This window comes from Pleurodeles waltl, chromosome 1_1, assembly GCF_031143425.1.
Source record: "Pleurodeles waltl isolate 20211129_DDA chromosome 1_1, aPleWal1.hap1.20221129, whole genome shotgun sequence".
In the NCBI taxonomy this organism is placed as follows: Eukaryota; Metazoa; Chordata; class Amphibia; order Caudata; family Salamandridae; genus Pleurodeles; species Pleurodeles waltl.
The window spans coordinates 268,687,311-268,715,244 of NC_090436.1; the positions used below are offsets into that span (position 1 = coordinate 268,687,311).

Here is a 27,934-nt window from a genome sequence, read left to right on the forward strand (position 1 = left end):
TTCTAGGTGAAGTCAAAGATCAAATTTATTGGCTGCAACCAAGTAACAAGCGTCCTAGAAGTACAACAGCACGGTTTGTATGTTCTCAGGAGACTGTGTGTCAATGCAAAATCAGGTTTCCTTATATACAGTTTTTTAAGCTTCAGGCAAACATTCTTGACATTTTGGTTGGTCATTCACATGTCTTCACTACAAAGGAAAAAACTGTGTCATGATGAAACCTCATATTTCATGTCATCCAACCCATAATAAATTACCCGGCAAGGCCTAGAATTTCACATCAGATAAGTGTGGACCCCCAATAAAAACAGGCACCTCCCCCTCGTAAAGTAAGAAGAAGAAAAGAGCAGGTGCAGGTGTGAGCAAGATTAGACAGGGTGTGTGAGCGATAATAAGGGTTTTATGGCATGGTGTGCCTTGATGCTATCTGATTCGGCCACTGGGAGAGGGACTGACCAAACAGGTTTGGCCTGAGGCAATGGTTCCAGCTTGCCCAGGTCAGAGAAAAGTCAATCAAGGTGTACGTGTCCTTGGAATCAAATCTGACTGTATTATAAGCCTATGTGAGGGCAACTTTTAAAAATGGGAGCCACGAGTGCAGGACGAAAATGGCGATTTCGAGGTGAAAACGCTGCTGGAATTGAGCGAAAATGCTCATGCTTAGTGTACTAGTCATTATCGGTCTTTTGATACTAAAATCGTACTGCTGTGGCAAAGTAAATTACATGGGTCCAGAATTTTTAGAACCACAAGATCTCCACTTCGATTCCATCAAGATAGCGGTCAGATGTGCCACACTTCTAGCATAAATTCAGAATGTGCGCGTTTCAGTCTACATCTCAAAATGTTTTAATGAAATAGAAGAGGAAGATATTTGAGAACTGACTTAAAACCTGTCATAATTTTTTTTCTACAACACTTACTATAATTTCAGTGACAAAATTAAATGCCTCATTTTGTTGCTTTCAAAATTAAATGTTTTAGGTTTTACCAGTTTGATTCAATTAACATGGTTTCAGGTGCACCACACGTTTGTCATAAGTAAGACTGTTAGCACTCTAGTTTTTCTTTAGAACACTATTGGAGACCGCAGTAAAACACAAGGGAGTCAACTGACAGACCGCTCCTGTTGGTAGGACATGTTTTACTGAGAATGTCAGACTTCATTGTCATGTGGCTGAGAAAGGTAGTGTGAATTTATAGAAAATATGCTCTCATTTTAGCTTCTGGAGCACTTCTTTATGGGAAAATCATAAGAAAACAGTTTTCTCTCAAACAAGATTTATGAATCCCAGCAGACTTTTTCACAGGGTAAAATCACCTTTAGCAACAAATTATGTATTTTGTAACTAAAATCTTTTTAAATCATCCTTTAAACATTCTTCTTTTCATGACCCTCAAAACCAGCTGACTACAATGCATTTCAATGGGTGCTATCATGTATATTGGTCTCAGAAAGCAGAGAATCAACAAGAAGTACAACAACTGTTAATGAAAATGGAAGAACGCATAAAGATAAAAGAAGATGAAATTAAAATGCGCAAGCACATAAATTCAATAGAGAAAAAAAGGACTATGGACTTGGGAGGATTTATACTTTTGCTTGTAAATACAATTCATTTAGAGTGAAAGAGAAGATGAATTTAGTAGAAGATGGAAATCCACAATCTAATTCCGTAGATGAGAGCTCTGACCTAAGCTCATCAGCTGATGAGGCTTCTTCCAATAAGTTGGATTTTCGGGGGGAAATGCGATTATTGCAAATGGTCACGCCACAATCAAGCAGAAGCAGAGGATGAGGTCGGGGAGATACAAAACGAGGAGGGGGAAGAGGAAGAGATAACAAACACAAGGACTAGATGGTGGCTTTTGTTCCTGACAATCCCAATATCATTGTCAATATTTCTAAAATCAATCTGACTCACAACCATGAACGTATTCTCAATTTAGGACTTAGTTTTTGTCCAACTGTTGACTGGGATTATGTCAACACACAAATTGAATTATATAAATTTGTTCGTAAACTACGTTTAATGCAACATTTTTCTAGTAAATCCCAGGTGTAACATTGTCCCCACAACACTAATGTGGTCAAACACTCTGGATTCAATATTGATGATATTCCAGATTTGGTTGAGATTGGTGATTTAACTAATGCAGACGAAGTAGCCAGTGATAACATCTGTACTGGTATGGAGATCTTGACCAATATGGGTTTTGTAATCAATCATGCCACTACCAGTTCCTTGAAACCTTCTAACAGGTTCAATCCCCAGCTACCCAGTGGCAATTTAATTGATACATTTTCATGAGCTGGCAGTTGGGGATATTGACAAATTCCGTAGTAATTGGCAATCTAAGAGATCTAGATTTATCAATTTTTCAGGTTCGGATTGGAAAGATCTCAATGTCTTAAAACCCAATACCTCTATCGTGATTAAGCCCTCTGATAAAGGCGGTAATATTTTGATCATGGATGTACAGAACTATATTAAGGAAGCGCTTCGCCAACTATCCAACATTGATTATTTTAAGAAATTACACGTAAATCCGACCACACAATATCAACTGAGCTATTGGGAGATGTTGGATGGATGGCGTGCTGAATGCCTCATTGATCAAGAAGAATACTCTTATTTGAAAAATGAGTTTCCTAAAATCCCATGTATCTAATTTTTACCCAAAATCCATAAAAACAGACATAACCCCGCTGGCCGACCCATTGTGAGCATGAATCAATCGCTACTAGAAAACACCTCACGTTATTTAGATCTCTTTTTGTGCCCCTATGTCATGGAATTGCCCTCTTATCTACGGGATACTAATGATTTCCTATCTAAGATACATAACATTCCTTGGTAGGCCAGTTATCTACTAGTCACTATGGATGTAGCCTCCCTATACACTTCCATTATTCATGATTATGGAATTCAGGCCTGTGGATATTTTTTAGGGATATGTACGATTGAATTTTTTCTGCACACCAATATGCTTTTGTCCTTGTTACAAATCTGCCTCACGCATAATGTCTTGCTTTTTGATAATGATTACTATCTTCAAAAACTGGGGACAGCTATGGGAACATCTTTTGCTCCCACATATGCCAATCGTTATATAGGTTGATGGGAAAAAGAAGTTGCATGGTCTGATATCCATAAGAACCACATGGAGAAAGTTGTATTATGGGTGAGATACATCGATGACCTTTTCCTTATTTGGGATGGTCATGAACAGTCCCTTTTGCAATATATCAGTGCACTCAATAATAACAAGTTTAATATCCATTTAGATTTGAAGTACAGCAAACAGACTATTGAATTGTTGGATGTTCTGTTATCTGTTGAAAATGATACATTGCAGACCACCATTTATCGCAAACCTACTGCATGTAATTCTATATTACACGGAAATAGTGGCCACCCGAAAGCTTTGAAATGGAGCATACCATATAGCCAATTGCTACGGGCTCGCAGGATATGCTCAGATGATGCAAGGTTTAGACCTGAAATCACTACTATCTAGAGAAATATTGCTCTTTAAATCTGAAGTCAGAGAAGAGAATTCAAAAGAACACAGATCTCCACCGAGATAATTTCAACAACATATAGAAATCAGAAATATTATACAAAAAATTAGCATGTTTTTACAACAAGATCCTCACATCAAAGATAACATTGGACAACATCCCCAAATTACATATCGTAAAACACACTCTTTACGAGATCATCTTACTATGAGCTTGTTTTCATCCAAGGATAACAAATCATGGCTATCCAAGAAAAGCTTTGGCTTTTGGAAATGATCATGTGAATTTGCCTATAATACACATAATTACACCACATTTGATGGTAAGATTTGTGAAATCATTGATTGCATAACGTGATACTGAATATGTTGTCTATGTTATTGAATGTGGCTGCCACAAAAGATATGCTGGTAGCACTATCCATAAACTCAAAGTCAGATTTTTACAACATCTTAGAGCGATAAAAAATCATGACACATCATATCCATTAGCCAGACATTTTTGGGAGGTCCATGAAGGTGACTGTAGTTCCTTGATAATCCGTGGAATTAAAACAATCAGAATACATTTGCGAGGAGGAGATAGAACGGCAGAGTTAAGACAGATGGAATCTAAAATGATTTTATTACCGGGCTCTGAAAGCCCATGGGGGCATAATTTAGATGCCAAGTTATTTGTCCATCTTTGATATTCTTCTCGTCTTTAAAATGGATCTGTAGGAGTCTTCTGAGTCATAGTATTATGTTGATGATGTTTTAAATGAAGATCTGCTTCAAATTGGTGCTGGAACCAGTATAGCCAGATTCATAATTGAATTATATTTTTTATTTATTTATTTTTACACACACTGTCTATTACATTATATATTAGACATGATCGCACTTTGACACTAAGCACTTTATTAACACTGGCATTCTGATTGTAAATCTTGCTTCTTTGTATTGAGATATATATATATATATATATATATATATGTATATATATATATATATATATATACATATATATATATATTTATATATATATATTTATATTTTTACATATGAGGTAAATTTTATTTGTCATCCATTTGGTTGGAATTATTATGAGATTGTTTAATGAACGATAGGCATATTGCTGAGGCCAATATTTTGATTATCTGCAATTCTTTTATGCCAATTAAGGCTATGATTCTGCATTTGTACATATTATGGCTATTATCCTGATTTGGCACATCAAACTGTCTTTGTCCATATTTTATTAATTTTTTATTGGAATTTAGCATTGGGGTTGTTGGTTTGGATTAAATTATAAAGTAATGTTAATATTGTATTTCTATTTATTTATGTACATTTATTTACATATACATATTTATATAACATACCGTGCCAGCTGACTTCCTAGCAATTAATGTTTATTTATTTTGGAATAATTTTGGACCATTAATAACAATGAAATTAACATGATTACTTTTTTTCTCTTATATATTTCTATATATCTAATATATATGTTTAAAGATGGCCGCCGTTTTCAGCACGTATATGGTGTCATTGAAACAAAAGATGGGTTGTGTTTTATAAATAGATGTGTGAAAAGATGTCTGCCAATGTCCAGTTGAAGGCGTTAGCCGAAACGCGTAGACATTTGGCCGGGACAGCGTGATTGTGACTATTTTTGAGAATTATTATAATAAACAGCGGACGAACAACTTCTTTAGTGATTTTTTGGATTGTCTATTTCTCAGCTACATTGGATCCTCGAGTGACATTGTGCACCTGTCGGGTGAATTGGTTTTCACCGGTTCTTGGATTATATGTATATATATATATATATGTGTATATATATTTCTATATGTATATATGTGTGTGTGTGTATATATATATAAATCTAGTGGCAGTCGCCATTAGGTAGTTATAGTTAGGACCTAGTTTCTATAGAAAAAGCATTTTTTTACTTGCTTATATCTTTAGCACCGGTTGATGAATCTTCACTACATTTTCCCCAAAAATATGATGCTTACTTCAACTACTGTGTGGAACGGTTCAGATTTTTGAAATATTAAAGAAAAAACTAATGTGTATATATAGGGATGCGAAGGCTCTGCGAACCCTCCTTATCTCGTGCTGAGATCTGATTGGCTGGCAACACTTCAACAAGGAAGTGTTGGCTGCCATCTCGGGACTTGGCTTCAACTGAGTCCCAGAAAAACAGATAAAAAATAAGAAAAAGGTCCAGGTTAGGGACACCCTGACCCCTTAGCTCTGGTGCTCGGGTCCCAGAGAGATCCCCCCCCCCCGAGGGCAAAAAAGTACTCCTTTTTTAAAATCTTGGCTGCAAATTCACAACAGGGTCACCATTCTGTGATAGAAAAAAAAGTCTCCTGCGCTTGTCCTTGGATGGGCCAGGTTCCGGGGCATGGTAAAATAAAGGAGGGGGTGCACAGGGCCATCATCTTAAGGCTTATTTTATGCCCTGGGGGCTGCCACCTCCCCAGGGCTTAATTTGCATAGATTGCACAGCCTTGCTTCCCCCACAAACAAATGTTTTAACTGGGCCCTGGGGGATGAGGTCCACGGGGCTGAAATTGGGCAGGGGAAGGGAGCTGTGTGGCCCCCTCCTCAATTTAATGAAGGCTGGACCATGGGGGATGGGGTCCCTGGGCTGAGATAGGCATGGGGAGGGAGGCCGCTTCCTCGCCATTGAATTGTATTGGGCCCTGGGGGATCAGGTCCCCGGGGTCGCAATCCCCCACACTGGCCATTAACCCAAAAGAGGTAACACTTACTAACTAACCAGTAGAAAGTGCTCCAGTTGGATAGACACTTTGTGCAAAACTGGACTTTTGTTGGATAAACGAGCAGGTGAGCTTCCGTCCTGGCCAGGATGCTCATTTCACATAAATTAAATCTCAACAGAAAGCACTTACAAATATAAACGTAGCAAGTTCCCCAGTTAAAATTCCTCTTCTGGAAAGAACAAATGATCCTAACTCCTGGGCTTGGAGAAGACAAAGCAAGTATGTTTATTCTGAAATTCCATATTGAACAACGATCTGAAATCCTTTGTGAAAGTGAATGCATATTTTATCTATAGGTGTGCAATTCGACACTCTCACACCCACTCTCAAACACAGAAAGACACACTCACAGCCACTCTCACACCCAGAGACACCCTCTTGCACCTATTCTCACACCCAGAGAGATAGGCTGCGGCCAACTCCCGACACACGGCCAAACAGGCATGTGCAGAGTAGGGTTAGGTGATTGACTGCAGGAACTGACTGCAGGCCAGGCCTTGTGGGCAACTCCTGCTGCCTACGGGCATGTACGGTGCAAGGTTGGGTGCTTAAACGGGGTTTGCCTCAGGGCCTGACTGTGGTGAAAATAAATATACGTTAAAAATACGTAGAAATTCACTGAAAAAAACAAAGGTTACAGGGACATCATAGTTAGGAAATGTTTTTTTTTTTTTATGATAGAAATTCACTTAAAAAACCAAAGGTTAGATGGACGTTATAGTTAGGACCATATTTTATAAGTACAAACCATAGAAATTCACTCGTTATAGTTAGAGTTATCTCAGGTAACAATAACTCGTGCCCTAAACTAACTCTAACTTGCGCCGTTGCCATGCACTGCTAATTACCACTCAAATTACAGCACTCATGACAATCTTATCAAAGTAAAATTTGCAGTAGAACATTTTATGAAAAAACTGTGCATGGCAAGGGGTGCGGTTATAGTTACCTTAGGGCATGGGTTATAGTTACTTGAGATAAATCTAACTATAACTGGTGAATTTCTACGGTTTTGTACATTTAAAATGTGAGCCTATCCATAACATCCCAGTAACCTTTGGTTTTTAAGTGAATTTATATGTATATTTATTTATTAAACTCATTTTTTTCCCCAAACACTGATTTGTGATTCCGCTATTCTGGATAGAACACACAGGTTACATGATATATATGGATGAACCACATTTATGAAATTAGGCTTTGGTATAAGTATTCCTTTAAATAGATATATTTTTTAACAAAAGTATTTTTACCTACTATTGTTGGTATAAAATCAATCTGGCATGATATTTTCAAAAGCCTTTCAGCTCCTGTGGTTTGCGTGATAGTATATCTTCTATATTTATTAACATGTGGGGCTATATTGAAGGAGCTTTGAAGTACCCTGTGACTTGACAAAGGCTACTGTATAGCCTAAACGCATTGTGCTGTTGGTGCCATTAAAGCACTGTGTTACAAGGAATTGGTGTGCTGTATGTTCCATACTGAACGGAGGATTGGCGAACCAGTGTTTGAAAATACGGTGGATGGGAGCAGTGAGTCATCAGCACCTTGAATCCAACTAAGGAAAGCTTTACTTTGTTTCTCTGTTGATTATTACTCTGGATAGGACATAGGTCATGTTAGCTAAGCTTTCCTCAGAAGTACTGAAGTTGATTTTACTCCATCGTCAAGTGTATCTATAGACTTTTTCCAAAATGGTCTTCATTGTAACTGTCCGAAGAGTGAATTTGACTACTTGGTAGTCTAACCAGAGGCAGAGAGTGTTTTCAAGATGTTCTATAACGAGATTACTCGACATTTGATAACATAGTTTATAATCTTGGAATGTGTTAAAGCTAGACGGAAGTTAAATTGTATTGCGGTCAGACCACTCACCTCCAGTGGTAAGTAGTTTTGAGTAATTAATGGGCGGAGAAAGTGACTAGCTTGTGATAATCAGGGGGAGAGATAAGATAGAAGTTTAGCAGTTAGAAGTGGTAAGGGGAATAATGAGATCACTTGGAGAAGATTTATCGTTGTTTATGATGATGGTTATTGATATTAATGCTTTTGCTTTCTGCAGCTGCAAAATCTTTGCCTTTTTAGTTATCTATTCTGTTTTGTCAAACGATGCAGCCAGTCCCTGGGACAGCATCAAGTATCTCAAACTTGTCCAAATAGACATCCATGTTTCCATTTAATGAAGAACATCATGCCTTGTAGAAACAGAAATACTCCACTATGCCCAATCCCATGATTGCATCTTACATCCAAGATTAAAAAAACAAGCCACAAGAGACAAAACTTCCTTTGAGAAAGCAGTAGGGAAATTGAAAGGAACAAAGTGACTAACACATAAAGTATAAATATACGACTTGCGGAGGCTCTTCTGACCAAGAAGTGTTCTTACATGAAGAAATGATAAAAATACCTTGAGGCACCATCCCCCTTTTGGTACTGGGACACCTTATAAAGAGATGTCCATACCATCAATCAGTATTTCAATCAGTCTATTACCTGTAGGATCTCAAGTCACTGTAGTGGGCATGCTGATCATTCGAAGAGCCAGGTCTTGAGGTCCTTCCTGAATTGCTTCAGTGATGTGGCCTGTCTGAGGTTAAATTGGATTGTATTCCATGTCCGGGCTGCAAGATAGGAGAAGGATCTGCCTCCATCTTTCCTAATTCTGGGAATGATGGTGAGAGCGAGATGGGAGGATCGGAGTTGCCTGACAGGGGTGTAGAATGTCAGGCGGTGTTTGAGGTAGTCTGGTCCAATGTTATAAAGTGCCTTATAGGTTTGAGTCAGTAGCTTGAAGCTGATTCATTTGTCAACCGGTGTGCCAGTGGAGGTTTGTGAGCTGGGTGGATATGTGGCTGTGGCAGGGGATGTCCAGGATGAGTCTGTCTGCTGCCTTCTGTATTCTCTGTAGTCTTGTTTGTAGCTTCTTTGAGATGCCTGTGTAGAGTGCGTTGCCATAGTCCAATTTGCTGCTGACCAGGAGGTGGGTGACCATCCTTCTAGTCTCGTGGGGATTCACTTGAAGATTTTCTGTAGGAGCCGCAGGGTGTGAAATCAGGCTGATGATACAGTGTTGACTTGATGGGTCATGGAAAGCGTAGAGTCCAGGATGATGCTCAGGTTGTGGGTGTGGTCAGTGGGGGTGTTTCCTAGGCCGGCTGGCCACCAGGAGGCCTCACAGGTGGAGGGGGTGAATCTGAGTATGAGGATCTCTGTCTTGTCTGAGTTGAGCCTGAGGCAACTGGCTTCCATCCAGTCAGTGACTGCTCTTATACCGTTGTGGAAATTTCTCCTGCCTGTTGATGGGTCGTCAGTCATGGGGAGGATCAGTTTGGTGTCATCAGCATAAAAGACGATGTTTAGTCTATGCTGTCTGTTGATCTTAGTGAGCAGGGCCATGTAGATGTTGAAGAGGGTCGGGCTTGGTGAAGATCCCTGGGGTACTCCACAGCAGGTTTCTTTGTGTACGGATGTGTACAGTGGGAGTCTGACACCAGCCAGGAAGGATCAAATCCATTCCAGTGCTTTGCCGCAGATGTCGGAATCGTGGAGTCTGGTGCAAAGGGTGGAGAGGGACACTGTGTCGAACGCAGCAGAGAGGTCGAGGAGGATAAGGGTGGCCGTGAATAGCTCCTTGCTGTTGTGTGCGATTGTGCTGATGCATTCTTGAATGGCAGCTTTCTTGGCGGCTCTATACAAGATCTATATGCTTAAACAACTGAGTGATATATTACAAACTCGTCTCTGACTGCCACTACACCCCAATTAAAATGTATTGGATGTTCCCTATAGCATCTAGCATCTGTTGAAGGGGCTCCGGAATGATAGGTAACCACATTGCATATTTAGTAGAGATGCCCAAAGCTCTGTCTCTTTGTTTTGGACAGAGGTACTAGGCTTCCCTCTGTCCTTTAAACCAGGAGTGTATCTATTATATCTGAGGCTAGACAACTGGGAACACATTACAAAAACAGAATAGTACATGTTTTTTCAATGTTTGGGGGCGGTGAAGCTGTAGTCTGTGTTGGCCACAAAGATTCTCGTCACTGGCCTGGAGAGGACACACAATTCTTTTAAAGGACAGTAAACACTGCTATTAACATATTTTTCCTAAGATACTCCTGCACTAGAGTATTTTCCCTCAGAAGAGTGGGCAGTTGGAAGTCTCCAAGGGGATGCTGTGGGTAATACAGAAATGCTCTTTGTATTGAAAATTGTTGTCTGAAGAAACATACGTCTGTGGGGGCAAGGGTAGGGATGGAGTGGGGCAGGAATAGGGTAATTAATAATAGCAGGTTTAACAGGTATTGAGTCATATGTATGTACGTCTGCTCTTAATCACCCTATGTTGAAATAATTAACAAATATGCTTGGGTAAGGGGGATTACATCCATATTGTCCTGTTAAATGACTTTCATGATTTCTGTTGTATTCTTTAATAGGGACCCCATGTTTAAGTAGGTAAATTGTGTTGTATTTGTGTCATTTACATGTAAAGTAGTACCCAAGACATTGGATATGTCATTAGTGGGGCTTCAGTTCAAAGCTTTCTGATAATAGCCAGTGTTTTTTAAAGCTTTATTTAGAGATAACAAAACGTCTTTAGCAACGTAATAATTAGTCAGGAGCAAAAAAGCAAAAGATATAATTTCACCCACGCTAGCGTCATAAGGTACAGACAGTGTCAAACAATGAAGTGATATCCGAGAACACAATTCTCAGACCTCCCTCATTCTACATCCATTACAGCACGTCGACTGAATAGTGATGCGGGGATACATTTTGGGTAAGAAGGTATGATGTAATGGAGACCATATGTCTTTGAGGCGTATTGTGAGTGGTAGTGCGTTTGCATAGGTGGCCATGGAGCTGTTACAATTGATGACGTCATTCAGCCTGTAGTGGAGGATAGGAGTGGGACCACTCCGCCAATGTATCGTAATTCTTCTTTTCACCATGAGAAGGTCTAAAGCAGTAAATCTGCGGGATTTTATGGGTAGTGCTCCCACATACCTAAGTAGTGCCTGCAGAGGGGGCGGGGGGGAGATATGGGGACCATCTCTGAGAGGGATTTAAATATCGCTTTCCAGCCTCATTATGAGAACAGTTCTGGACAGTTCTATGCTAGGTGATCGTAGTCTGCAGTGGGATGGCCGCATCCTTCACATTTAGGGCCAGATGTACGAAGCGTTTTGCATGGCGCAAACTGCGAAATTCGCAGTTTGCGCCATGCAACACGCGCATCGCGATGCACAATCCTATTTTGCGAGTCGGTTCTGACTCGCAAAATGGGAATGCGACTCGCAAATAGGAAGGGGTGTTCCCTTCCTATTTGCGATTTTCACCGCGATGCAGAATTGCTTTGTGAACGCGGTCGCAAAGCAATTCGCAGTTAGCACCCATGTCACCCATGTCCAATGGACCACTGCCTACTCTGAAAAAACGAAACCAAATGGTTTCATTTTTTCTTTTATATTGCAACTCGTTTTCCTCTAAGGAAAACGGGCTGCAATACAAAAAAAAAACTGCTTTATTAAAAAAGCAGTCACAGACATGGAGGTCTGCTGTCTCCAGCAGGCCACCATCACTGTGAGTGCAGGGAATCGCAAGGGGGTCGCAAATTGCGACCCACCTCATTAATATTAATGAGGTGGGTCTTTGCGACCCCCTTGCGATTCGCAGAAGGTGTCTGAGACACCATTCTGCATATGATTTTGCGACTCGGAAATCGCAATTTCCGAGTCGCAAAATCTATTCTTCCAACATCTGGCCCTTAGAATCCTTCAAAAGCCCCATGCTTTTACACAGTTAGGGGTGTAGTGAATTTTGCTATTTAATTGATTCAAGACGTATGCATTTCAGTGCTTAACTCAATGGATGTGTACCTGTCCACGTTGAGTTGGGTGCTGAAATCTTTTGCAGTGCCTGATGAGAATTGTATTGTGATAAGGTGTTAAAGTCATTAGAGTTATCTCTGAAAGAGCAGGATTTTTGTTTGGAATACTTTGGTTTACCATGATGAGATTGTTTGGGTTACCATGAATGAATGAGTAAGTGGGGTGGGGGGTAGATTTGAGACTGATTGATGGGGATTGAGGCATGTTTTTTCTAGTACATGGGCAACAATTTGTAGTGGACGATGGCGGGCATTGAGAAGAATACAGGATGTGGGTGTTGTCTTTTGAATGAATCGGGAGTGAGGGGGTTGTTTATTTCAGCAGCGTTAATGCTACTTCAATGGCCTTGGTTGTTTCATATTTGGAACGTTAGTGCAAATCATGGGAAGTGGCAAGCAACTCTAAAGATTCTTTGAGTTGGGCATGTTCTTGGAGGGAGCATGACCATGTGGAATTATTGATGACTGTAAGGTGGCCTCTTGTCTTGTTTCAAATTATGATGTATTGCATGCTTTATAGAAGACATTGAAGATGTGTGTGGATAATGGAAAAGGGGTTTGACTCCATGACTGTTATTGCATCTATTCTGTGTAGTATGTCATGTCCACTGCGTGTAGTACTGTGGAATGAGCATAGATGAGCAGAAGTGCAGAGTGTGTCCTGCTTGTTTCAGGAGGTGGTATTACGGCTCTGGGAAAGATTATTAGGTCTGGCTGAGTATGGATTGAGTTTGGATTGTCAGTGTGGTGTCTGTATGGCAGCATGGCTGTCCAAAAGTTAGTAAACAGTTAAATCTGCAAAAAAAAAAAATTCTGTATATGTGTATATCAGGGATAATGTATTTTAGATTGAATTTCCTTGCGAAACTAGTGATTGATAATACAATTAAGTTGCATCACTCTTTTTTCATGAAAGGAATTAATCATGCTATAATTGCTTAGTTTTCATATTTTCTGTATTAATGTTTTTACATTAAAGTGATTTATAAAGGTGACAGCTTTCATACCATTAGCACATTGATTAGAGTTATAAGTTTAAAGATTGTTGTGCAATAGATAATTTATTGTCTTTTATCAGACAACTTATGTTGCTTACCTACCTGGCTGCTCTGACGTGGATGATAGCGAGGTCATGTACAGTCTCTTTTTAAGAGACCCATAATAGAAACTCCGAATACTAATTAATCGGTTCCAATGTTATTAATGGCAACTGACATACATCTTTTTTTTTATAACAGAACTACACGTTAGTCGTATTTATTAGTTGCATAAATGGTTGTCATTTAGATGTTGTTTGGATGTTATTTTAGTAATCACAATCGCATATGATCCTGACACTGTTTCTTCTTTTTATATTTCAGTGTTGCCTATTCTGTGCACGTTTCGGAGGATTACCCAGGTATAGTGAGGTTTTAATGGCATTATCGTAGAAGTCACTCAAACCATCTGTGGTTGCTTGCCACAGACAGTTAAATAACTAATATTTGTTTTTTGTGCCTCGGATTAGGTGTTTAATGATGTATACTTAAAATCAAAACAGATGGATTCACATTTATGGGTTGCACCTCGTACAGCGATAACTTATGACCAAGAACCACACGTTTGTTAGGGTGCAACTCAGTGCATCACGACGCACATTATCACCTGCTTTATGGGAGATTCCATGTAAAATGTGTAATATAAATGAAATGAAAGCCAGAGTATGCAGAGTAGAAGTTCGTAAATCCAGGCAGATACTCAGTGGTGAAGTGGGGGAGAGGGGAATCCAGTCGGTGCATTTTAGGTGGCGTTGTCAACATGCGGAAGCCAGGATGTGCTCAGCTCCTGTTTTCTTATCAGAAAGCAGAAGTGACGTCTCAAATTTCAAGTTTCAAAATGTTTATTCAGCACATTTCAGGCAAGATAAAGGAAACCGACTGAAAATATTGTTACCACACATGCAAATGTCCAGTATGTTGTCTGGTCCTTTGATGTTAAAGCCTCCATTCCGTCACCGCTTTCCTCGTTAAAACAGAATCACTCATTGTAAATGTTCACCCATATGACATAAGGGTCATATGCGGATGTTGTTTGCCCGAGGGAGAGAGCCTATTGACTACACAGCTAACGGAATCGAAGACCTTATACCTATTTTATTTCATACCTATTTTATTTCATGAAGATGTCATCTTAAGTGTTATCGAAAACATCAAAATTAATTTTCATCTTCAAACTCTGGTACTGGTTATAAAAACATCTTTATTAGACCGCATCTTTGCTGATTCCCTAGAGATGGACCAAACCATTCCCCTTTTAGAAACGCCCGCAAGACGATCCTAACCAGATTTCTACTCCAGTCTTTTAACCAAAATATAATGGTTGAGCAGAGTTACAGAAATATGTGTCTTTGTTGACCACTTATGACCCGTTCCAAAAACGTGCAACACTGAAACTGCAGAATTCAAAGTTTTGGATGGCATTCACTGCATGGAAGATCTATATCCCTTCTCATCCTTTATAGCTCATCAGCGGGGTTCGATACGGTTGACAACACATTCTTTATCCTAGTCCTTGAATCGTGTATGTGCTTCAAAGTGAACTTCATGGATGGGTCATCTCTGTAAGAAATGTGGTTATTAATGTTGCCAGATGTGAGTCCTGCACAGATAATAGGTCCACAATAGTATTCTTACTGTGAAGCAACTACCCAATTGTAATCAATCAATCAATCAAAGCACTTGTAAAGCGCACTACTTACCCATGAGGGTCTCAAGGCGCTGCTGGGGGGGGGCTGCTGCTGATCAAACAGCCAAGCCTTGAGGTTTCTCCTGAAGGTAAGTAGGTCCTGTGTCTGTCGTAGGTGGGTGGGAAGAGTGTTCCACGTCTTGGAGGCGAGATGGGAGAACGATCTGCCACTGGCGGTCGTTCAGTGGATGCGTGGGACAGTGGCGAGGGCAAGGTCAGCGGAGCGCAGCTGTCGGGTCGGGGTGTAGAAGGAGAGCCGTCTGTTGAGGTATTCTGGTCCGTTGTTGTGTAGTGCCTTGTAAGCATGGATGAGGAGTTAGAACGTGATTTTCTTGTTGACGGGGAGCCAGTGCAGGTCTTACAGGTGGGCTGTGATGTGGCTGGGATGTCCAGGATGAGGCGTGCAGAGGCGTTCTGTATGCGTTGCAGTCTTTTCTGGAGCTGTGCCGTGGTTCCTGGGTAGAGGACATTGCCGTAGTCCAGTTTGCTGCTTACGAGGGCTTGGGTGAACATCCTTCTGGTTTCAGTGGGTATCCATTTGTAGATCTTCCAAAGCATGCAGAAGGTGTTGAAGCAGGAGAAAGCGACGGCGTTGACTTGCTGGGTCATTGTAGCACTTTGCTTTCTCAGGGAAGCAAAGCAGAGGCCTACTCAGGGGAGGTAGCATAGGCAGGTAATCCCCATCCACTAAAACGTAACAATACTACTTAATAAATCATTGTTCAGTCAGTATTTTTTCTTTGAAAATGGGAAAAGTACATTTATCGCACACAACCTATTAAGTACTACAAATTAATTTACAAATATATGCCTAAGGTAGCTGGAAATACCGTTGGTGAATTGGTCTGCTAGTGGGACCTTGAACCCTATCATCACAGTACCCACACCTATATCAGGTGCATAAAGGGATATCATTTTATATAAAGCAAGCCAATAGGCTTTTACAAGGAGTCAGCACATCAATATAAAGTAAGCCTTTTAGCTTTGTCAAGGTATCACAACATTAATAAAAGCCATATTCATATGTTACGCCTTATCATCAAAAGCAATGAAATCAATAGTCTTGTTCAATCCCATTCATTGTTAATAAAAAGCATTGCATTATCATCGATGACCGTTGCCAATAGAACTTAAAATAAAGCATTGAAAATCAAAATATTGTGTCAAACGTGTTTCTTTATATTTATCAGGTGGCATAAATTGTAGCCATAGGATCAACCACTAGGGGCCTCAATAGTCCCCAGCTGTAAAAGAAAAGCTGCAGCTCCTGGGGGTGCTTAAAAATTTGGTAAGCCTTTCCTGGGATCATCCTGTTATAGCCCTTGGAGACTTATGGGTAGTGTATGATAACTTACTTCTGAGGGTTGCTGCACTTCACGGAGCCCCTCACACCACTTTAAATGTGCATTGGTGGATCCCCGTCCGTGGGGCACTGCAAGGCAGAGAATGTGGAAAAAACAGCCCTCATGGAGCATTATGGGATGCTCTTAGGTTGGGAGCAGCAGACAATTTGGTAGCAGGTTCCTCACCACTTGGAGTATCCCAGTTCTACCTGGGGCACCCTGATGCTTCAATTTATGGTGGGGGCCACAGGAGCCCCCAAGGGGCCATGCAGCCCTGGCCAGCTCCCTTTGTGCCCAGCCCAGTCCATCGGCCAGTGCGGGAGCCAGCCACCGTTCTTCCTGTCACCTGCTTGGACCACAGGTGGTGACTGAAGAGGGTGCGCCTTCTGCCCTCGCAGGGGAGGAGGTGGTGCACAGCTTCACTCCTGGGTCCCTAACTAGAGAGAAAGAGATAGAGACAGAAAAAGGAGAGAGAGAGAGAGAGAGATGGCTAAGTGACACCTATGTTTTTCTTCCCTAGTCCTGGGAGGATAGGGTCCCCTGGGACAGTGTGCATTGTGTCAGGCTCCAGAGGGTGCACCTTATGGGGTGCTGGATGACTCCTGGTACTCCCTTCCTGCTGATGGGAACATCTTGCACAACCCCGCTAAAACCAGCCAGCAAAGCAACAATACTGCCTGCACTCCCAGGCCCGCGATCCACCTGGCTGTCTTGCAGGGCACCCAGGGTGGCAGCGGAGTCTAGGTCTTCCTCCAAGTGGTCCGCAGGGGGCATAAAAGGGCCAGTGTCAGTGGCCCTAGAGACACCCATCTGGTGTTGGAGTCAGCTGAAGGCAAAGTCCTTAGTCCATCTTTGTAGGGCATCATTTGGTTTCTCCTTCCAGCTGTCCATGGTGGTGGTGTCATCACCATCCAGGTCCAGGGTCATGCTCTCCGTCTCTCCCTTGTGCAGGGGTTTCTAAGTGTGGGTGGAGAGTTATAGATGTCAGGCACCCCTGTCACATCATTCCTCTACCCCTATCCCACCTCTCCTGCACAGCATTCTGAGACAATGCAATATGTCAGAACCCCCCCTGCACCCCTTGTATAGCTCCTGTGCCCAACTGGAGGTGTGACTGTGTTAAAAGATACAGGGCAAACCCTCCCTTGTGGTCACTCCAGATGTGTTCTGGTGGAGCTCACACTGCTTGTGAAGTCAAGCTGGCTGGAGGGACAAAGAAAGGGGCAGACCTGGTGTCATGTTTATCTGCGTGTTACATGGTAGACCTCTTTAAACTGTAACTTGTACTTTGGCACTTCCCCCAAGTCATCCTGTCAATGAAAGGCCAGCACCTCCTTACAATCATGCCCTTTGCCCTCTTTCTGGCAGCAATCCACTAAGGACTTTGCCTTCACCACGGGGGGCCACCGAACTGCCAGGTTAAAGTTGAATACGCACAAGCTTTTGGCAGGAAAAGGGTGACTTTTTAAAAGTACCTGTTGCTCAATAGTTAGAAAAAAAATATTTTACCATTAAATTGGACTTTTAATACCTATTAATTAACAAGTCCTTGAATTATTTCTCTAGCTGCCACTAATCCGAATTTAGCATCTATCAAATGTAACCATGTAACCCAGGGTTTCCCTATGGAAGCAGCCAGGTTTGCTAGAATGATAATAGCTTCTGGGAATGTTTTGCTTTAAGGAGATGTTCAAAATTAACTTTTACATGTTCTTCTTTAAAATACCATGCAGCCTGCCTTTATGGGCAATAAGGACTACCTAGGGGTGACTTATTAATATTTAATAGGTTTAGGCCTGTTAAAAGGAATTATTTTGACGCGTCAAATTTGCAGTTTAAAACTGCCATAGGCATGTAACCTCTGTGCAGCTACCAAGCTGCTCACAGTTGAAGTCTCTGCCATGCATCCCACACATGCGTGTGCACAGGTGTTCACATTTAGTGAGCTCAGTGCTCCTTACCTTAACTGAACTGCAGTGGCCTCATCTTAAAAGGTGGACACTGGCAGTAAACACGCTTCGTGCAATTGCTGTGAAATTACTGTGAGTTAAACTTAGGTAGTTGGACTCGTCCACAGTAAAGGCAAACAAAATGGGCCATCAAAATAAAAAATTCTGTCTAATTGGGCCGAACACATTGACAACAATCTTACTCTTAATAAAACATAACCAGTTGTTAAGGATGGCAACACCACCTACGTTTGCATCCCAGTCACCTGTTGGGCCCCTTATGGATCTAGTCTTGCATGCATTCAATTCAGCTTGTACATGGAACAGCTAAGGATTGTGATGGGGAGGCAGTGATGGCAATAAATCAGTATGCAGTAGATGCCCAACTGTAGCTAACAACTCCACAATATATTTGCACCCTAAAAAAACAATTTGCAACCTTGCAGAAGCAAACTGCCTTAAACTGAACCCAGAGAAATCTGATGGAATTTTTGGTAAAAGACCTCACAGATCCAAATTGAAAATTACTGTCTCTCTGAATTCCACATATTTGATTTCATCCCAATTCTGTAAGATCAATTCAAATCACTGGGTGGATAAATATATATCTGTTAAACAATTCCGAAATAAGTAAACTCCTACATCTGCAAAATCTTTTTTCAACTCCCTTTAAAAATCTCAAACTGGTGTTGCATCCTACGGACATTTGCACTAATGCGCGGGTCGTTGTCATAGCATGGCTAGACTATATTAGCAGCATTCTCTGTTATTACCAGCTCACCCTTTGCACCATTGTATGTATGATCACCAGCCATCCATACTTGGAAACCTCCACCACTGGCTTAGTCTTAAAGCCAGGAAGAAATTCAAACAAGCGTGCATGACGGGAAACATCCTGAACAACGCGGTCTAAACCACTAATTGCCTGAACCACTACTGCTAAACAACTAAAAAGTCTCTACAACTATGTACTGAACAACTACTGTCTAAACGACAATTGTGCCTGAATAGCAATTGCCTGAACAACTAGTTTTAAGGTAAGTTTTTTTTTTTTATGGTTTATTAGTTGCTTAGAATTTATATATATATATATATATATATATATTATATTATATATTTATATATATAAGTTGTTTAAAAACCAAAAAGAAAACCTTACCTTAAAATTAGTTGTTCAGGCAATTGTTATTCAGGCACAATTGTTGTTTAGAGAGTAGTTGTTCAGTACTTAGTTGTAGAGACTTTTTAGTTGTTTAGCAGTAGTGGTTCAGGCTATAGTTGTTTAGGATCTAGTTGTTCTGTCACATATTCGTGCATGACATTTATGGAGGCATGAATTGCCTTTCTGCACATGGATTCCCTCACACCCCGTGCAGTTACACTGTCACACGCGCCCTGCGCTGAACGAGCCTAAGCAGGCTTATACAAGCAACTTTCTGTTATTTGAGGATTCCAGAAATTCTATGTCATCATTACAGTAATATATTTTTACCCCAGTTGCCAGCCTTGTGTTCTATCCATTGCTTAATCTGCTTGGATATTGAAATATTCCTTTTTTGTCAAATTGAATGCTGTCTATTACCTTGGACACTTTTCTTAATTGCTTCCTTGTGGGTCATACTTTAACCGTCAGGTCCCTGACAAAAAATTCAGTTGTGGGATTTTTACTCCAGTTTCAAGTGACTTATCCTTTTCTAGTACGCTGTCTCTTATGTTACTGCTACATGGGTGAGGATTTGCTTTTGACCACCTACTGTAACTCATAAGTGTTAGAAATGGGGTCTTTTGTTGGCAGTCAGGTTACCCCCTGTCCAAGCAAGGACCCTCACTCTAGTCAGGGTAAGTCACACACAATCCAAATTATCCTGTGCCCACCCTCTGGTAGCTTGGCACTGAGCAGTCAGGCTTAACTTAGGAGGCAATGTGTAAAGTATTTGTGGAATAAATCATACAAGAACACCATATAGCACCACACAAATACACCACACAGTGTTTAGAAAAATATAGAATATTTATCTGGATAAATGCAGGTCAAAACGATTAAAATGCAATAAGTATATGTTGAGATATCACTGTAAAAGTGGTATAAAGTGTCTTAAGTCTTTTAAAAGCAAACAAAGTCTCTTTGAAGCACAAAGTACCTGGTTTGTGTGAACAATCTTCGCAAAGAACAGCAGAGGAGGAGATGTATGGAAACAAAGGAGGTGTGCGTCGACTTCTCGGGCCGCACACGCCGATACGTTGTTTAGTTTTCACGCAGGGGCGGCTGTGCGTCAATTTCTGTCACACGGTCATGGATCCTTTTCGGGTTGCGGGGTTTTCGGACGCCCCGGGAACGATGCGTGGATTTCCTGCGCTGGCAGGACGAAGTCACAGGAGATTCGGTGATTCGTGGGTGATGCGTTGAGTTGAATTCTCTACCGGACGGCATGCGATGTGTCGATTCCTCTCTGGAAGTCAGGCTGCGTCGTTCCGGCTCGGCTGTGCGCCGATTCGGTGGGCTGTGTGTCGAATTTCTGGTTGCTACACTGGCGCTGTGCCGATCTTCTTGTTACGAAGTTGGGCTGCGTCGTTCCGATTTGGCGTGCAGTGACATTTTCACCGCGGTGCAGGCTGTGCGTCGTTCCTGGCAGGCTGTGCATCGAATTTCACTGCACAAGGAGTCCTTCTTGTAGAGATGAAGTCTTTTTGGTCCTGAGGCTTCAGGGAACAGGAGGCAAGCTCTATCCAAGCCCTTGGAGAGCACTTCTTCATCTCAGCCAGAGAGCAGCAAGGCAACAGGGTAACAGCAAGGCAGCAGTCCTTCACAGAAAGCAGACAGGTGAGTCCTTTCGGCAGCCAGGCAGTTCTTCTTGGCAGGATGCAGGTTCTGGTTCAAGTTTCTTCTCCAGGAAGTGTCTGCTCTGGTAGGGGCAGAGGTCCTGTTCATATATCCAAATGTGCCTTTGAAGGGAGGGAGACTTCAAAGAGTGGTTTAGAAGTGCACAAGGTCCCCTTTCAGTTCAATCCTCTCTGCCAGGGCCCCTTTAGGGGGTGTGGCAGTCCTTTGTGTGAGGGCAGGCTACTGTCCTTTAACATGCAAGTGTCAGGCCCTCCATCCTCCCTGCCCAGGAAGACCCATTCAAAATGCAGATGTATTCAAGCGAGGCCTAGTATCCTGTGTTTGGGTTGTGTCTGAGTGAATGCACAAGGATCTGTAAACTAAACCCAGCCAGACGTGGATTTTAAGGCACAGAAAGATTTAAGTGCAGAGAAATTCTCACTAAAAGTGGCATTTCTAAAATAGTGATATTAAATCCAACTTCACCAGTCAGCAGGATTTTGCATCACCATTCTGGCCATACTAAATTTTACCTTCCTACTCCTTTCAGATCAGCAGTTACCACTTAAACAATGTATGAGGGCAGCCCCAATGTTAGCATATGAAGAGAGCAGGCCTCGCAGCAGTGTAAAAACGAATTTAGAAGTTTTACACTACCGGGACATGTAAACTACACAGATACATGTCCTGCATGTTGCCTACACAGCACCCTGCCCTATGGGTTACCTAGGGCATACCTTAGGGGTGTCTTATATGTAGAAAAAGTGGAGTTTTATGCTTGGCAAGTACTTTTAAATGCCAAGTCGAATTGACAGGGAAACTGCACACATAGGCCTTGCAATGGCAGGTCTGAGACAAGGTTAAGGGGTTACTTAAGTGGGTGGCACAATCAGTGCTGCAGGCCCACTATTAGCATTTAATCTACAGGCTCTGGGCACATATAGTGTACTCTACTAGGGTCTTATAAGTAAACTAAATAGTCCAATTGGGTATGATCCAATGTTACCATGTTTAAAGGGAAAGAGCATACGCACTTTAGCACTCACTGGTTAGCAATGGTAAAGTGCGCAGAGTCTTAAAACCAGCAAAAACAGTGTCTAAAAAGTGGAGGGAGGGAGGCAAAAAGCTAGGGGTGACCACCCTAAGGCTGTCAGGTCTAACAATAAGTAACTCATAGGTTACATATGTACCTAGGTTTTTATTCCTTTGTACCATTCCTTCTCTCTCTCGGATACTTTCAAGGCTTAACCATATACCCATTGACCTACTGATGGACTACCGTCACCAGCTAACTCTGCATGAATTTCTCATTCACTCACACTGTTAAAGCACAATCTCACACATGCTCACTCCTGCTTCTCTACTTACCTCTGTTATTTACTCTTTTTATTTTTTTCTCTTCTTTAGGATTCATTACTTCATTAGATTGTGGGCATTCTCCTCCAACATGCCAGTATACATGATTAGTATTATGTCATGTGTAACTAAGTATTAATACCAAGCACCCATATTTGTTTGTTTTTTGCTGACATTGATTACCTATTGGGCTCTTCCAAATGCTCTCATTCCCGATGATGACCTTTCTTTCCACTCGGGGTCAAAACATTATTAACATCTATACAGTAGTGAAAATAACATTTTAGATTACTCCTGTGTACAGCAACGTTTGTATGAAATTTCATTCTTTCTTACAAGCTCTGCATTATGATTTGAACATAGCCCACCGCCATTGTTTCTCCTTTTTCCAGCACTGTGTTCACTTTATTCACAGAGCGCATATTTTATTTAAATCACTCTCAGAATTGTCCAGTCATTTTCTGAAATATGATGTATGAATCTTACCTTCAGTAGCAATTGGTCATGCTTTTCTATGTTTATGCTCTGTTCTTTACAATTACTCTCTACACTTTCGGTAACGTTGAAATGTTGTATTGTACATGAAACCTATTTGGACACTGTTGTTACTAGCTACGTTTAGCTCTGTCAAATCTGGTCTCTTGGTTTCTCCTGTGGCTTTTAAATGCCACTTTAAAGCCATGAACAAGCGGTATATGAAACTTCTTTCAGAATATCAGGTGGAAACAAGAATGTCAGAAGCGCTGATAAGCTAAAGCTAGAAACCAAAAAATATCAAATCCTACAAAGCGGCTAAAGAACGTATCTCTGGACCAGCCCCTTCTTTATGGACCTCATTGACAGATGATCTGAGATACACAAAAGATATCATTCAATTACTCAAAGAACTAACAAGCATTGGCAAAGCCAATAGATCTTGCCTTTTGAACTTCGGGCTTTTTCAGTTTTTTTTGTTGATATGCTGTGCAGCGTTGTAAAAAAATGTTTCTTCGCAGACGCTGTGCAGTATCAGTCAAAAAATAAGAATGGAAAAACTGAGATGATGTATGTTTATGTCTCATGGTGCTAAAGCAGCCCAGACTGATGATGGCAAAACTTGCTTATGATTTTGTTCATTTTTTTAAATTTCCTGTTCCAGGATGGTGGACGCCTCGTGGAGCAATAATTTTAAAAAAAACGTAATTGTGTGTGAAAGTGCTTTTTAAAAATGAAGTGGTCAAGCAGAAATGGCAGCTCTGGGTTCCACCCAAAAAATGTAACCCAACGCCTTTTTTATGTAAAGGACTTCGATGGGTGGGATGGCAGAGCAATAGAGGTGTGGCAGGGGTAGCAAATAATTGATACAAGGAGGGAGCATCCGAGAACCTTGAGGTGGCGGAATACAAAAGAAAAACCAAAACAATTCACGTCACCCAATCAAAATTTTAAATAAGCGATGGTCCAATGAAAAACATGAAAAGAAAAGAAGCAAGCAAATGTGATTGATCCTGAAATTCCCTTGGAAGCTCTGAATTGCCTCCCAAATAAACAAATCTCCAAACATATTAACAAATTGATCCCGTTCAACATCACGAAAATGGGTGACCTATTTAGTAATGGGAAACGTCGTTCCTTTGTGGAGCTGCAAGACCATTTTGCTCTCCCTCCCGGATTGTTTCTCACACATACTGCCATTCAATTGCCAGTCATTCAAAAACTGTGGTGCACGGGCGCCTGCAAACCCCCAACCCATATGGGATGTGATCTCCTCTGCTCAATCGGAGATCAGAGGAGGATAATCTCTGGTATATATAAATTCATGCAATGCGACACCTGCACACCCCTAAATAAACTCAAGACAAAATGGCAAACCGACCTTGACATGTCATTAGAAGACAATCAATGGGCCAGAATCACATCCCACGTCTACACTATGGGGGTCATTCCGACCCTGGCGGTCATGGACCGCCAGGGCCGGGGTTGGAGGATGCACCGCCAACAGGCTGGCGGTGCATCAAGGGCAATTCTGACCGCGGCGGTAAAGCCGCGGTCAGAAAAGGGAAACCGGCGGTTTCCCGCCGGTTTTCCCCTGCCCCTGTGAATCCTCCACGGCGGCGCTGCAAGCAGCGCCGCCATGGGGATTCCGACCCCCTTCCCGCCAGCCTGGTTCTGGCGGCTTTCACCGCCAGAACCAGGCTGGCGGGAACGGGTGTCGTGGGGCCCCTGGGGGCCCCTGCAGTGCCCATGCCAATGGCATGGGCACTGCAGGGGCCCCCTAACAGGGCCCCACATTGATTTTCAGTGTCTGCCTAGCAGACACAGAAAATCGCGACGGGTGCAACTGCACCCGTCGCACACCAGCAACTCCGCCGGCTCCATTCGGAGCCGGCTTCCTCGTTGCTGGTGCTTTCCCGCTGGGCGGGCGGGCGGCCTTTTGGCGGTCGCCCGCCAGCCCAGCGGGAAAGTCAGAATGACCGCCGCGGTCTTTTGACCACGGTACGGTCTTCTGGCGGTTCCTGCCAGGCGGGCGGCTTCCGCCGCCGGCGGGGGTCAGAATGACCCCCTATATCTAGAAATGCAAGATTTAAATTGATAAATTTGTAAATTTTCCACAGAGCTTACCTAACTCCTAAAAGGATAGCCAAAATATATAATACAAACAAATCTGATGGCCAACGCTGCACTGAACCAGCAGCAAACCTAATACACATGTAATGGAAATGCCCCCAAATTAGCGCATACTGGACGGAAGTATTTGGGAAGCTAGCCGGTTGCACTGAAAGACCCCTATCGCCTACCCCTATAGCAGCAATTCTGGGGGACTTCCCACGCCCATCGACACATAAGATATCGAACAAATTCATAGACCTAGCTTTGATCTTAGCGAAGAGAGAGATAACCTTACATTGGAAGGAACCAGGTGGCCCACTAACAATTAGATGGCTAGGTGCACTAGAAAAATGGTCCGAAATAGAGAGCACAGTGCTAATGAAAGAAGCATTACGAGGTCAAAGACCCAGGGAGAGTGTTACGCAATGGGACTTGCTGCTAGAAAACTTAAAATCTGCCGATGCCCCCTCCACGGACGAAGACAACTCTTTATCGAACTCAGACTCCGACCAAGCTGCTACAACTACTTAATAATAACGCTGGAGCGTTGATTTACGTCGAGACTTTTGAGACCTTTCGTCATAAGATTTATATTGAAGTACTTAATGCACGATGAGGGGTGGGAGGGTTTAAGTTTCTGGGGGTTATAGCAACGAGTTTTGATTCATGTTATCACCCTTATAAAAGTAATAAAAGATATATTTAAAAAAAAAAGCAAATGTGATTGACATGAAAGCCAATCAACGGTAGGAAATCCTACTCTAAATTTTGAGATTGTCTATGGTAGCTCTTTGACAACAGACAACTACGTGAGACCTAAAAATAACGTGTTTTTATATAGTATTTTGTATAGTGCTTCTGCTACTTGTCAGAGCAGAAAATGGCATATTTTAGTAGCAACACTACTGTGAAATTGTCATTGAATCAGACTTAGCAGTATTAGACTTGATAGCCTGAAGGTTACTGCGCCCTTCAAAAGCAAAAAATGTGACTCACAGAACTAACATTTAGACTTAAAAAAACGAAAACCCAATTGGTGCAGGGCTATTCACTTGCAGTATTGGTCACAAAACTGTGGAAAGCATTAGAAAAAGTAGTATGGCTACAAAAAACAATGGTGGAATATGCTCCATAGCTCTCCTTCAAGAAGGCCCTCCAATAAAGGTTGGTTGTAAAATCATCAGACTGGAAACGCTGTGGGTAAGAGCTAAGACCTTTAAAGGAGCCATGCACATATGGTATGATGGGTTTTATGACCCAATATGACATTAAACAAATTGAGAAGTGGAGTAGCACAACTTTTTCGGGACCCCTGTAGAATGCAATGGGGGCTCTGTAGATCCTCATATCCCATGGATATCCATAGGTTTTACACTGAATGGGGGGGGCCTAAAGTGTGCCCTCTCCCACACAGCAGGGGATGCGGGGCCTGCATTATGACCCAGCAACTGAGACACTGCGGTCAAATACTCCCATTGTCACAAGTGTCTTTTATCCAGCTCTGACTTTTAAGCATACATCGCCTTGTATTGCAGGGGATCGGACTAAATCCAAATCCAATGTTTGAAAGAAAACTGCAACTCCCATAAGTCCAAATACTGTTCTGTAAGAACCAACAGCTGATGGAGGGTGTCGCAAGGAACACGTGATCACTTGGCATCTATCACGAGATGTAACTTGTCTTTAAAACAAAAAAGGGTAAAATGAGCACAAAAGCGCATTGAAGAGGAGTTGCCAGCAGCTGATTGCAGCTGCCAGACCTTCATAACCAGCTACACACCTTCTGTGTGCAGGACCCTAGAAGCTGAAAAGAACAAAATAGTACTTCAGTGACATTGGGAGCAGTGGACGGGCACTGATAAAGTTGAATCAATCAGTGCTTGGTCCTTGTTGCATGGACAGGAACAGAAATGATGATCTGCCAGCTGTGACCAACTGCAAGGCTTTAAAGAAGAGTGCCATGCAATTCAATCAATGAAAAAGAACAGGCAAGCTCAAAGCCCTTTTCCAAACACAACAGCATCTCACAAGAAATATCCATGTGCTGGTGCATGGTATCGCAGTCTCAACCCTAAAAACATACTCCTTTTAAATATAGCTGGACAGTTCTCACACCTTCACACAAGGTCCTCTTTCCATCTCTAGATCACCTTTCTCCTTCATCACGTGCTCTCTTCTGGGTTGGTTCAAATACCCAATTTCCCTAGCTACAAGATGATGTACTGCTGTGGTAAACACAGGGCACACTGTTTGCTAATGCATGACAATGAGAAAAATATCTTCCACAATAGTACATATGAGGTCTTTTGTGGTGAGTGCATCAAACTACTTGTACTTAGGGCAGAAAAGTATGAGGTTTAAATTCCAAGAGTCTGTGGATATTCTAACTGGAATCATAGATGTCCCAGACCCTGAAGGGGGCCTTTGACGGCTCCTTGAAAATGGTCAAAGATCTCTATCCTGTTCCTGTATGTTCCAGTACCTTTTGAATAGGTTTTGCCATTGACAACTTGCTGAGGAACAACATGATATTCTCAGAAGCGCATGTTTGGGAATTTGCCCAGATAATCACTAATGACAAATGTAGAAAGCTGACTCTTTATATGGTGCACTAAAAAGAAGTGCACCATGCAGAGAGTCCAGTAGATCCCCGATTAGTTTACAGAGGTAAAAGTAAGTAATACTAACGCTCTCTTTGTGGTAGTCTGGGCAAACAGTTAGGCTTTTTAAAGGGGAGTGCTTTTACTCCCAGGGGCAATAAATGAGACACAGACTCAAAGAATCAATCCGACTCCTGATTAAAAAAATAACACTTCTTTTAATATGTGTTTTGAAACCAAGAACTTCGTAAAGGAGAAAGTACTGTTTTTGTTATGGATTTTCACAGATAAGTAAAATGTTCAAACCTGTGTGCTTTTGTGTACAATCCAGTCATATGGCAGGAAAAGTCA

General features: G+C 41.9%; 1 protein-coding gene across 1 annotated transcript in view; it reads left to right on the forward strand.

The window, feature by feature from the left end:
• Window positions 1-27,934, forward strand: part of PARP8 (poly(ADP-ribose) polymerase family member 8) — a 636,820-nt gene that overhangs the window by 208,545 nt on the left and 400,341 nt on the right. The window contains exon 3 of the mRNA XM_069221607.1: window positions 13,563-13,600. Coding sequence (XP_069077708.1) covers window positions 13,563-13,600 — 38 coding nt within the window. The remainder of the gene's footprint in view (window positions 1-13,562; window positions 13,601-27,934) is intronic.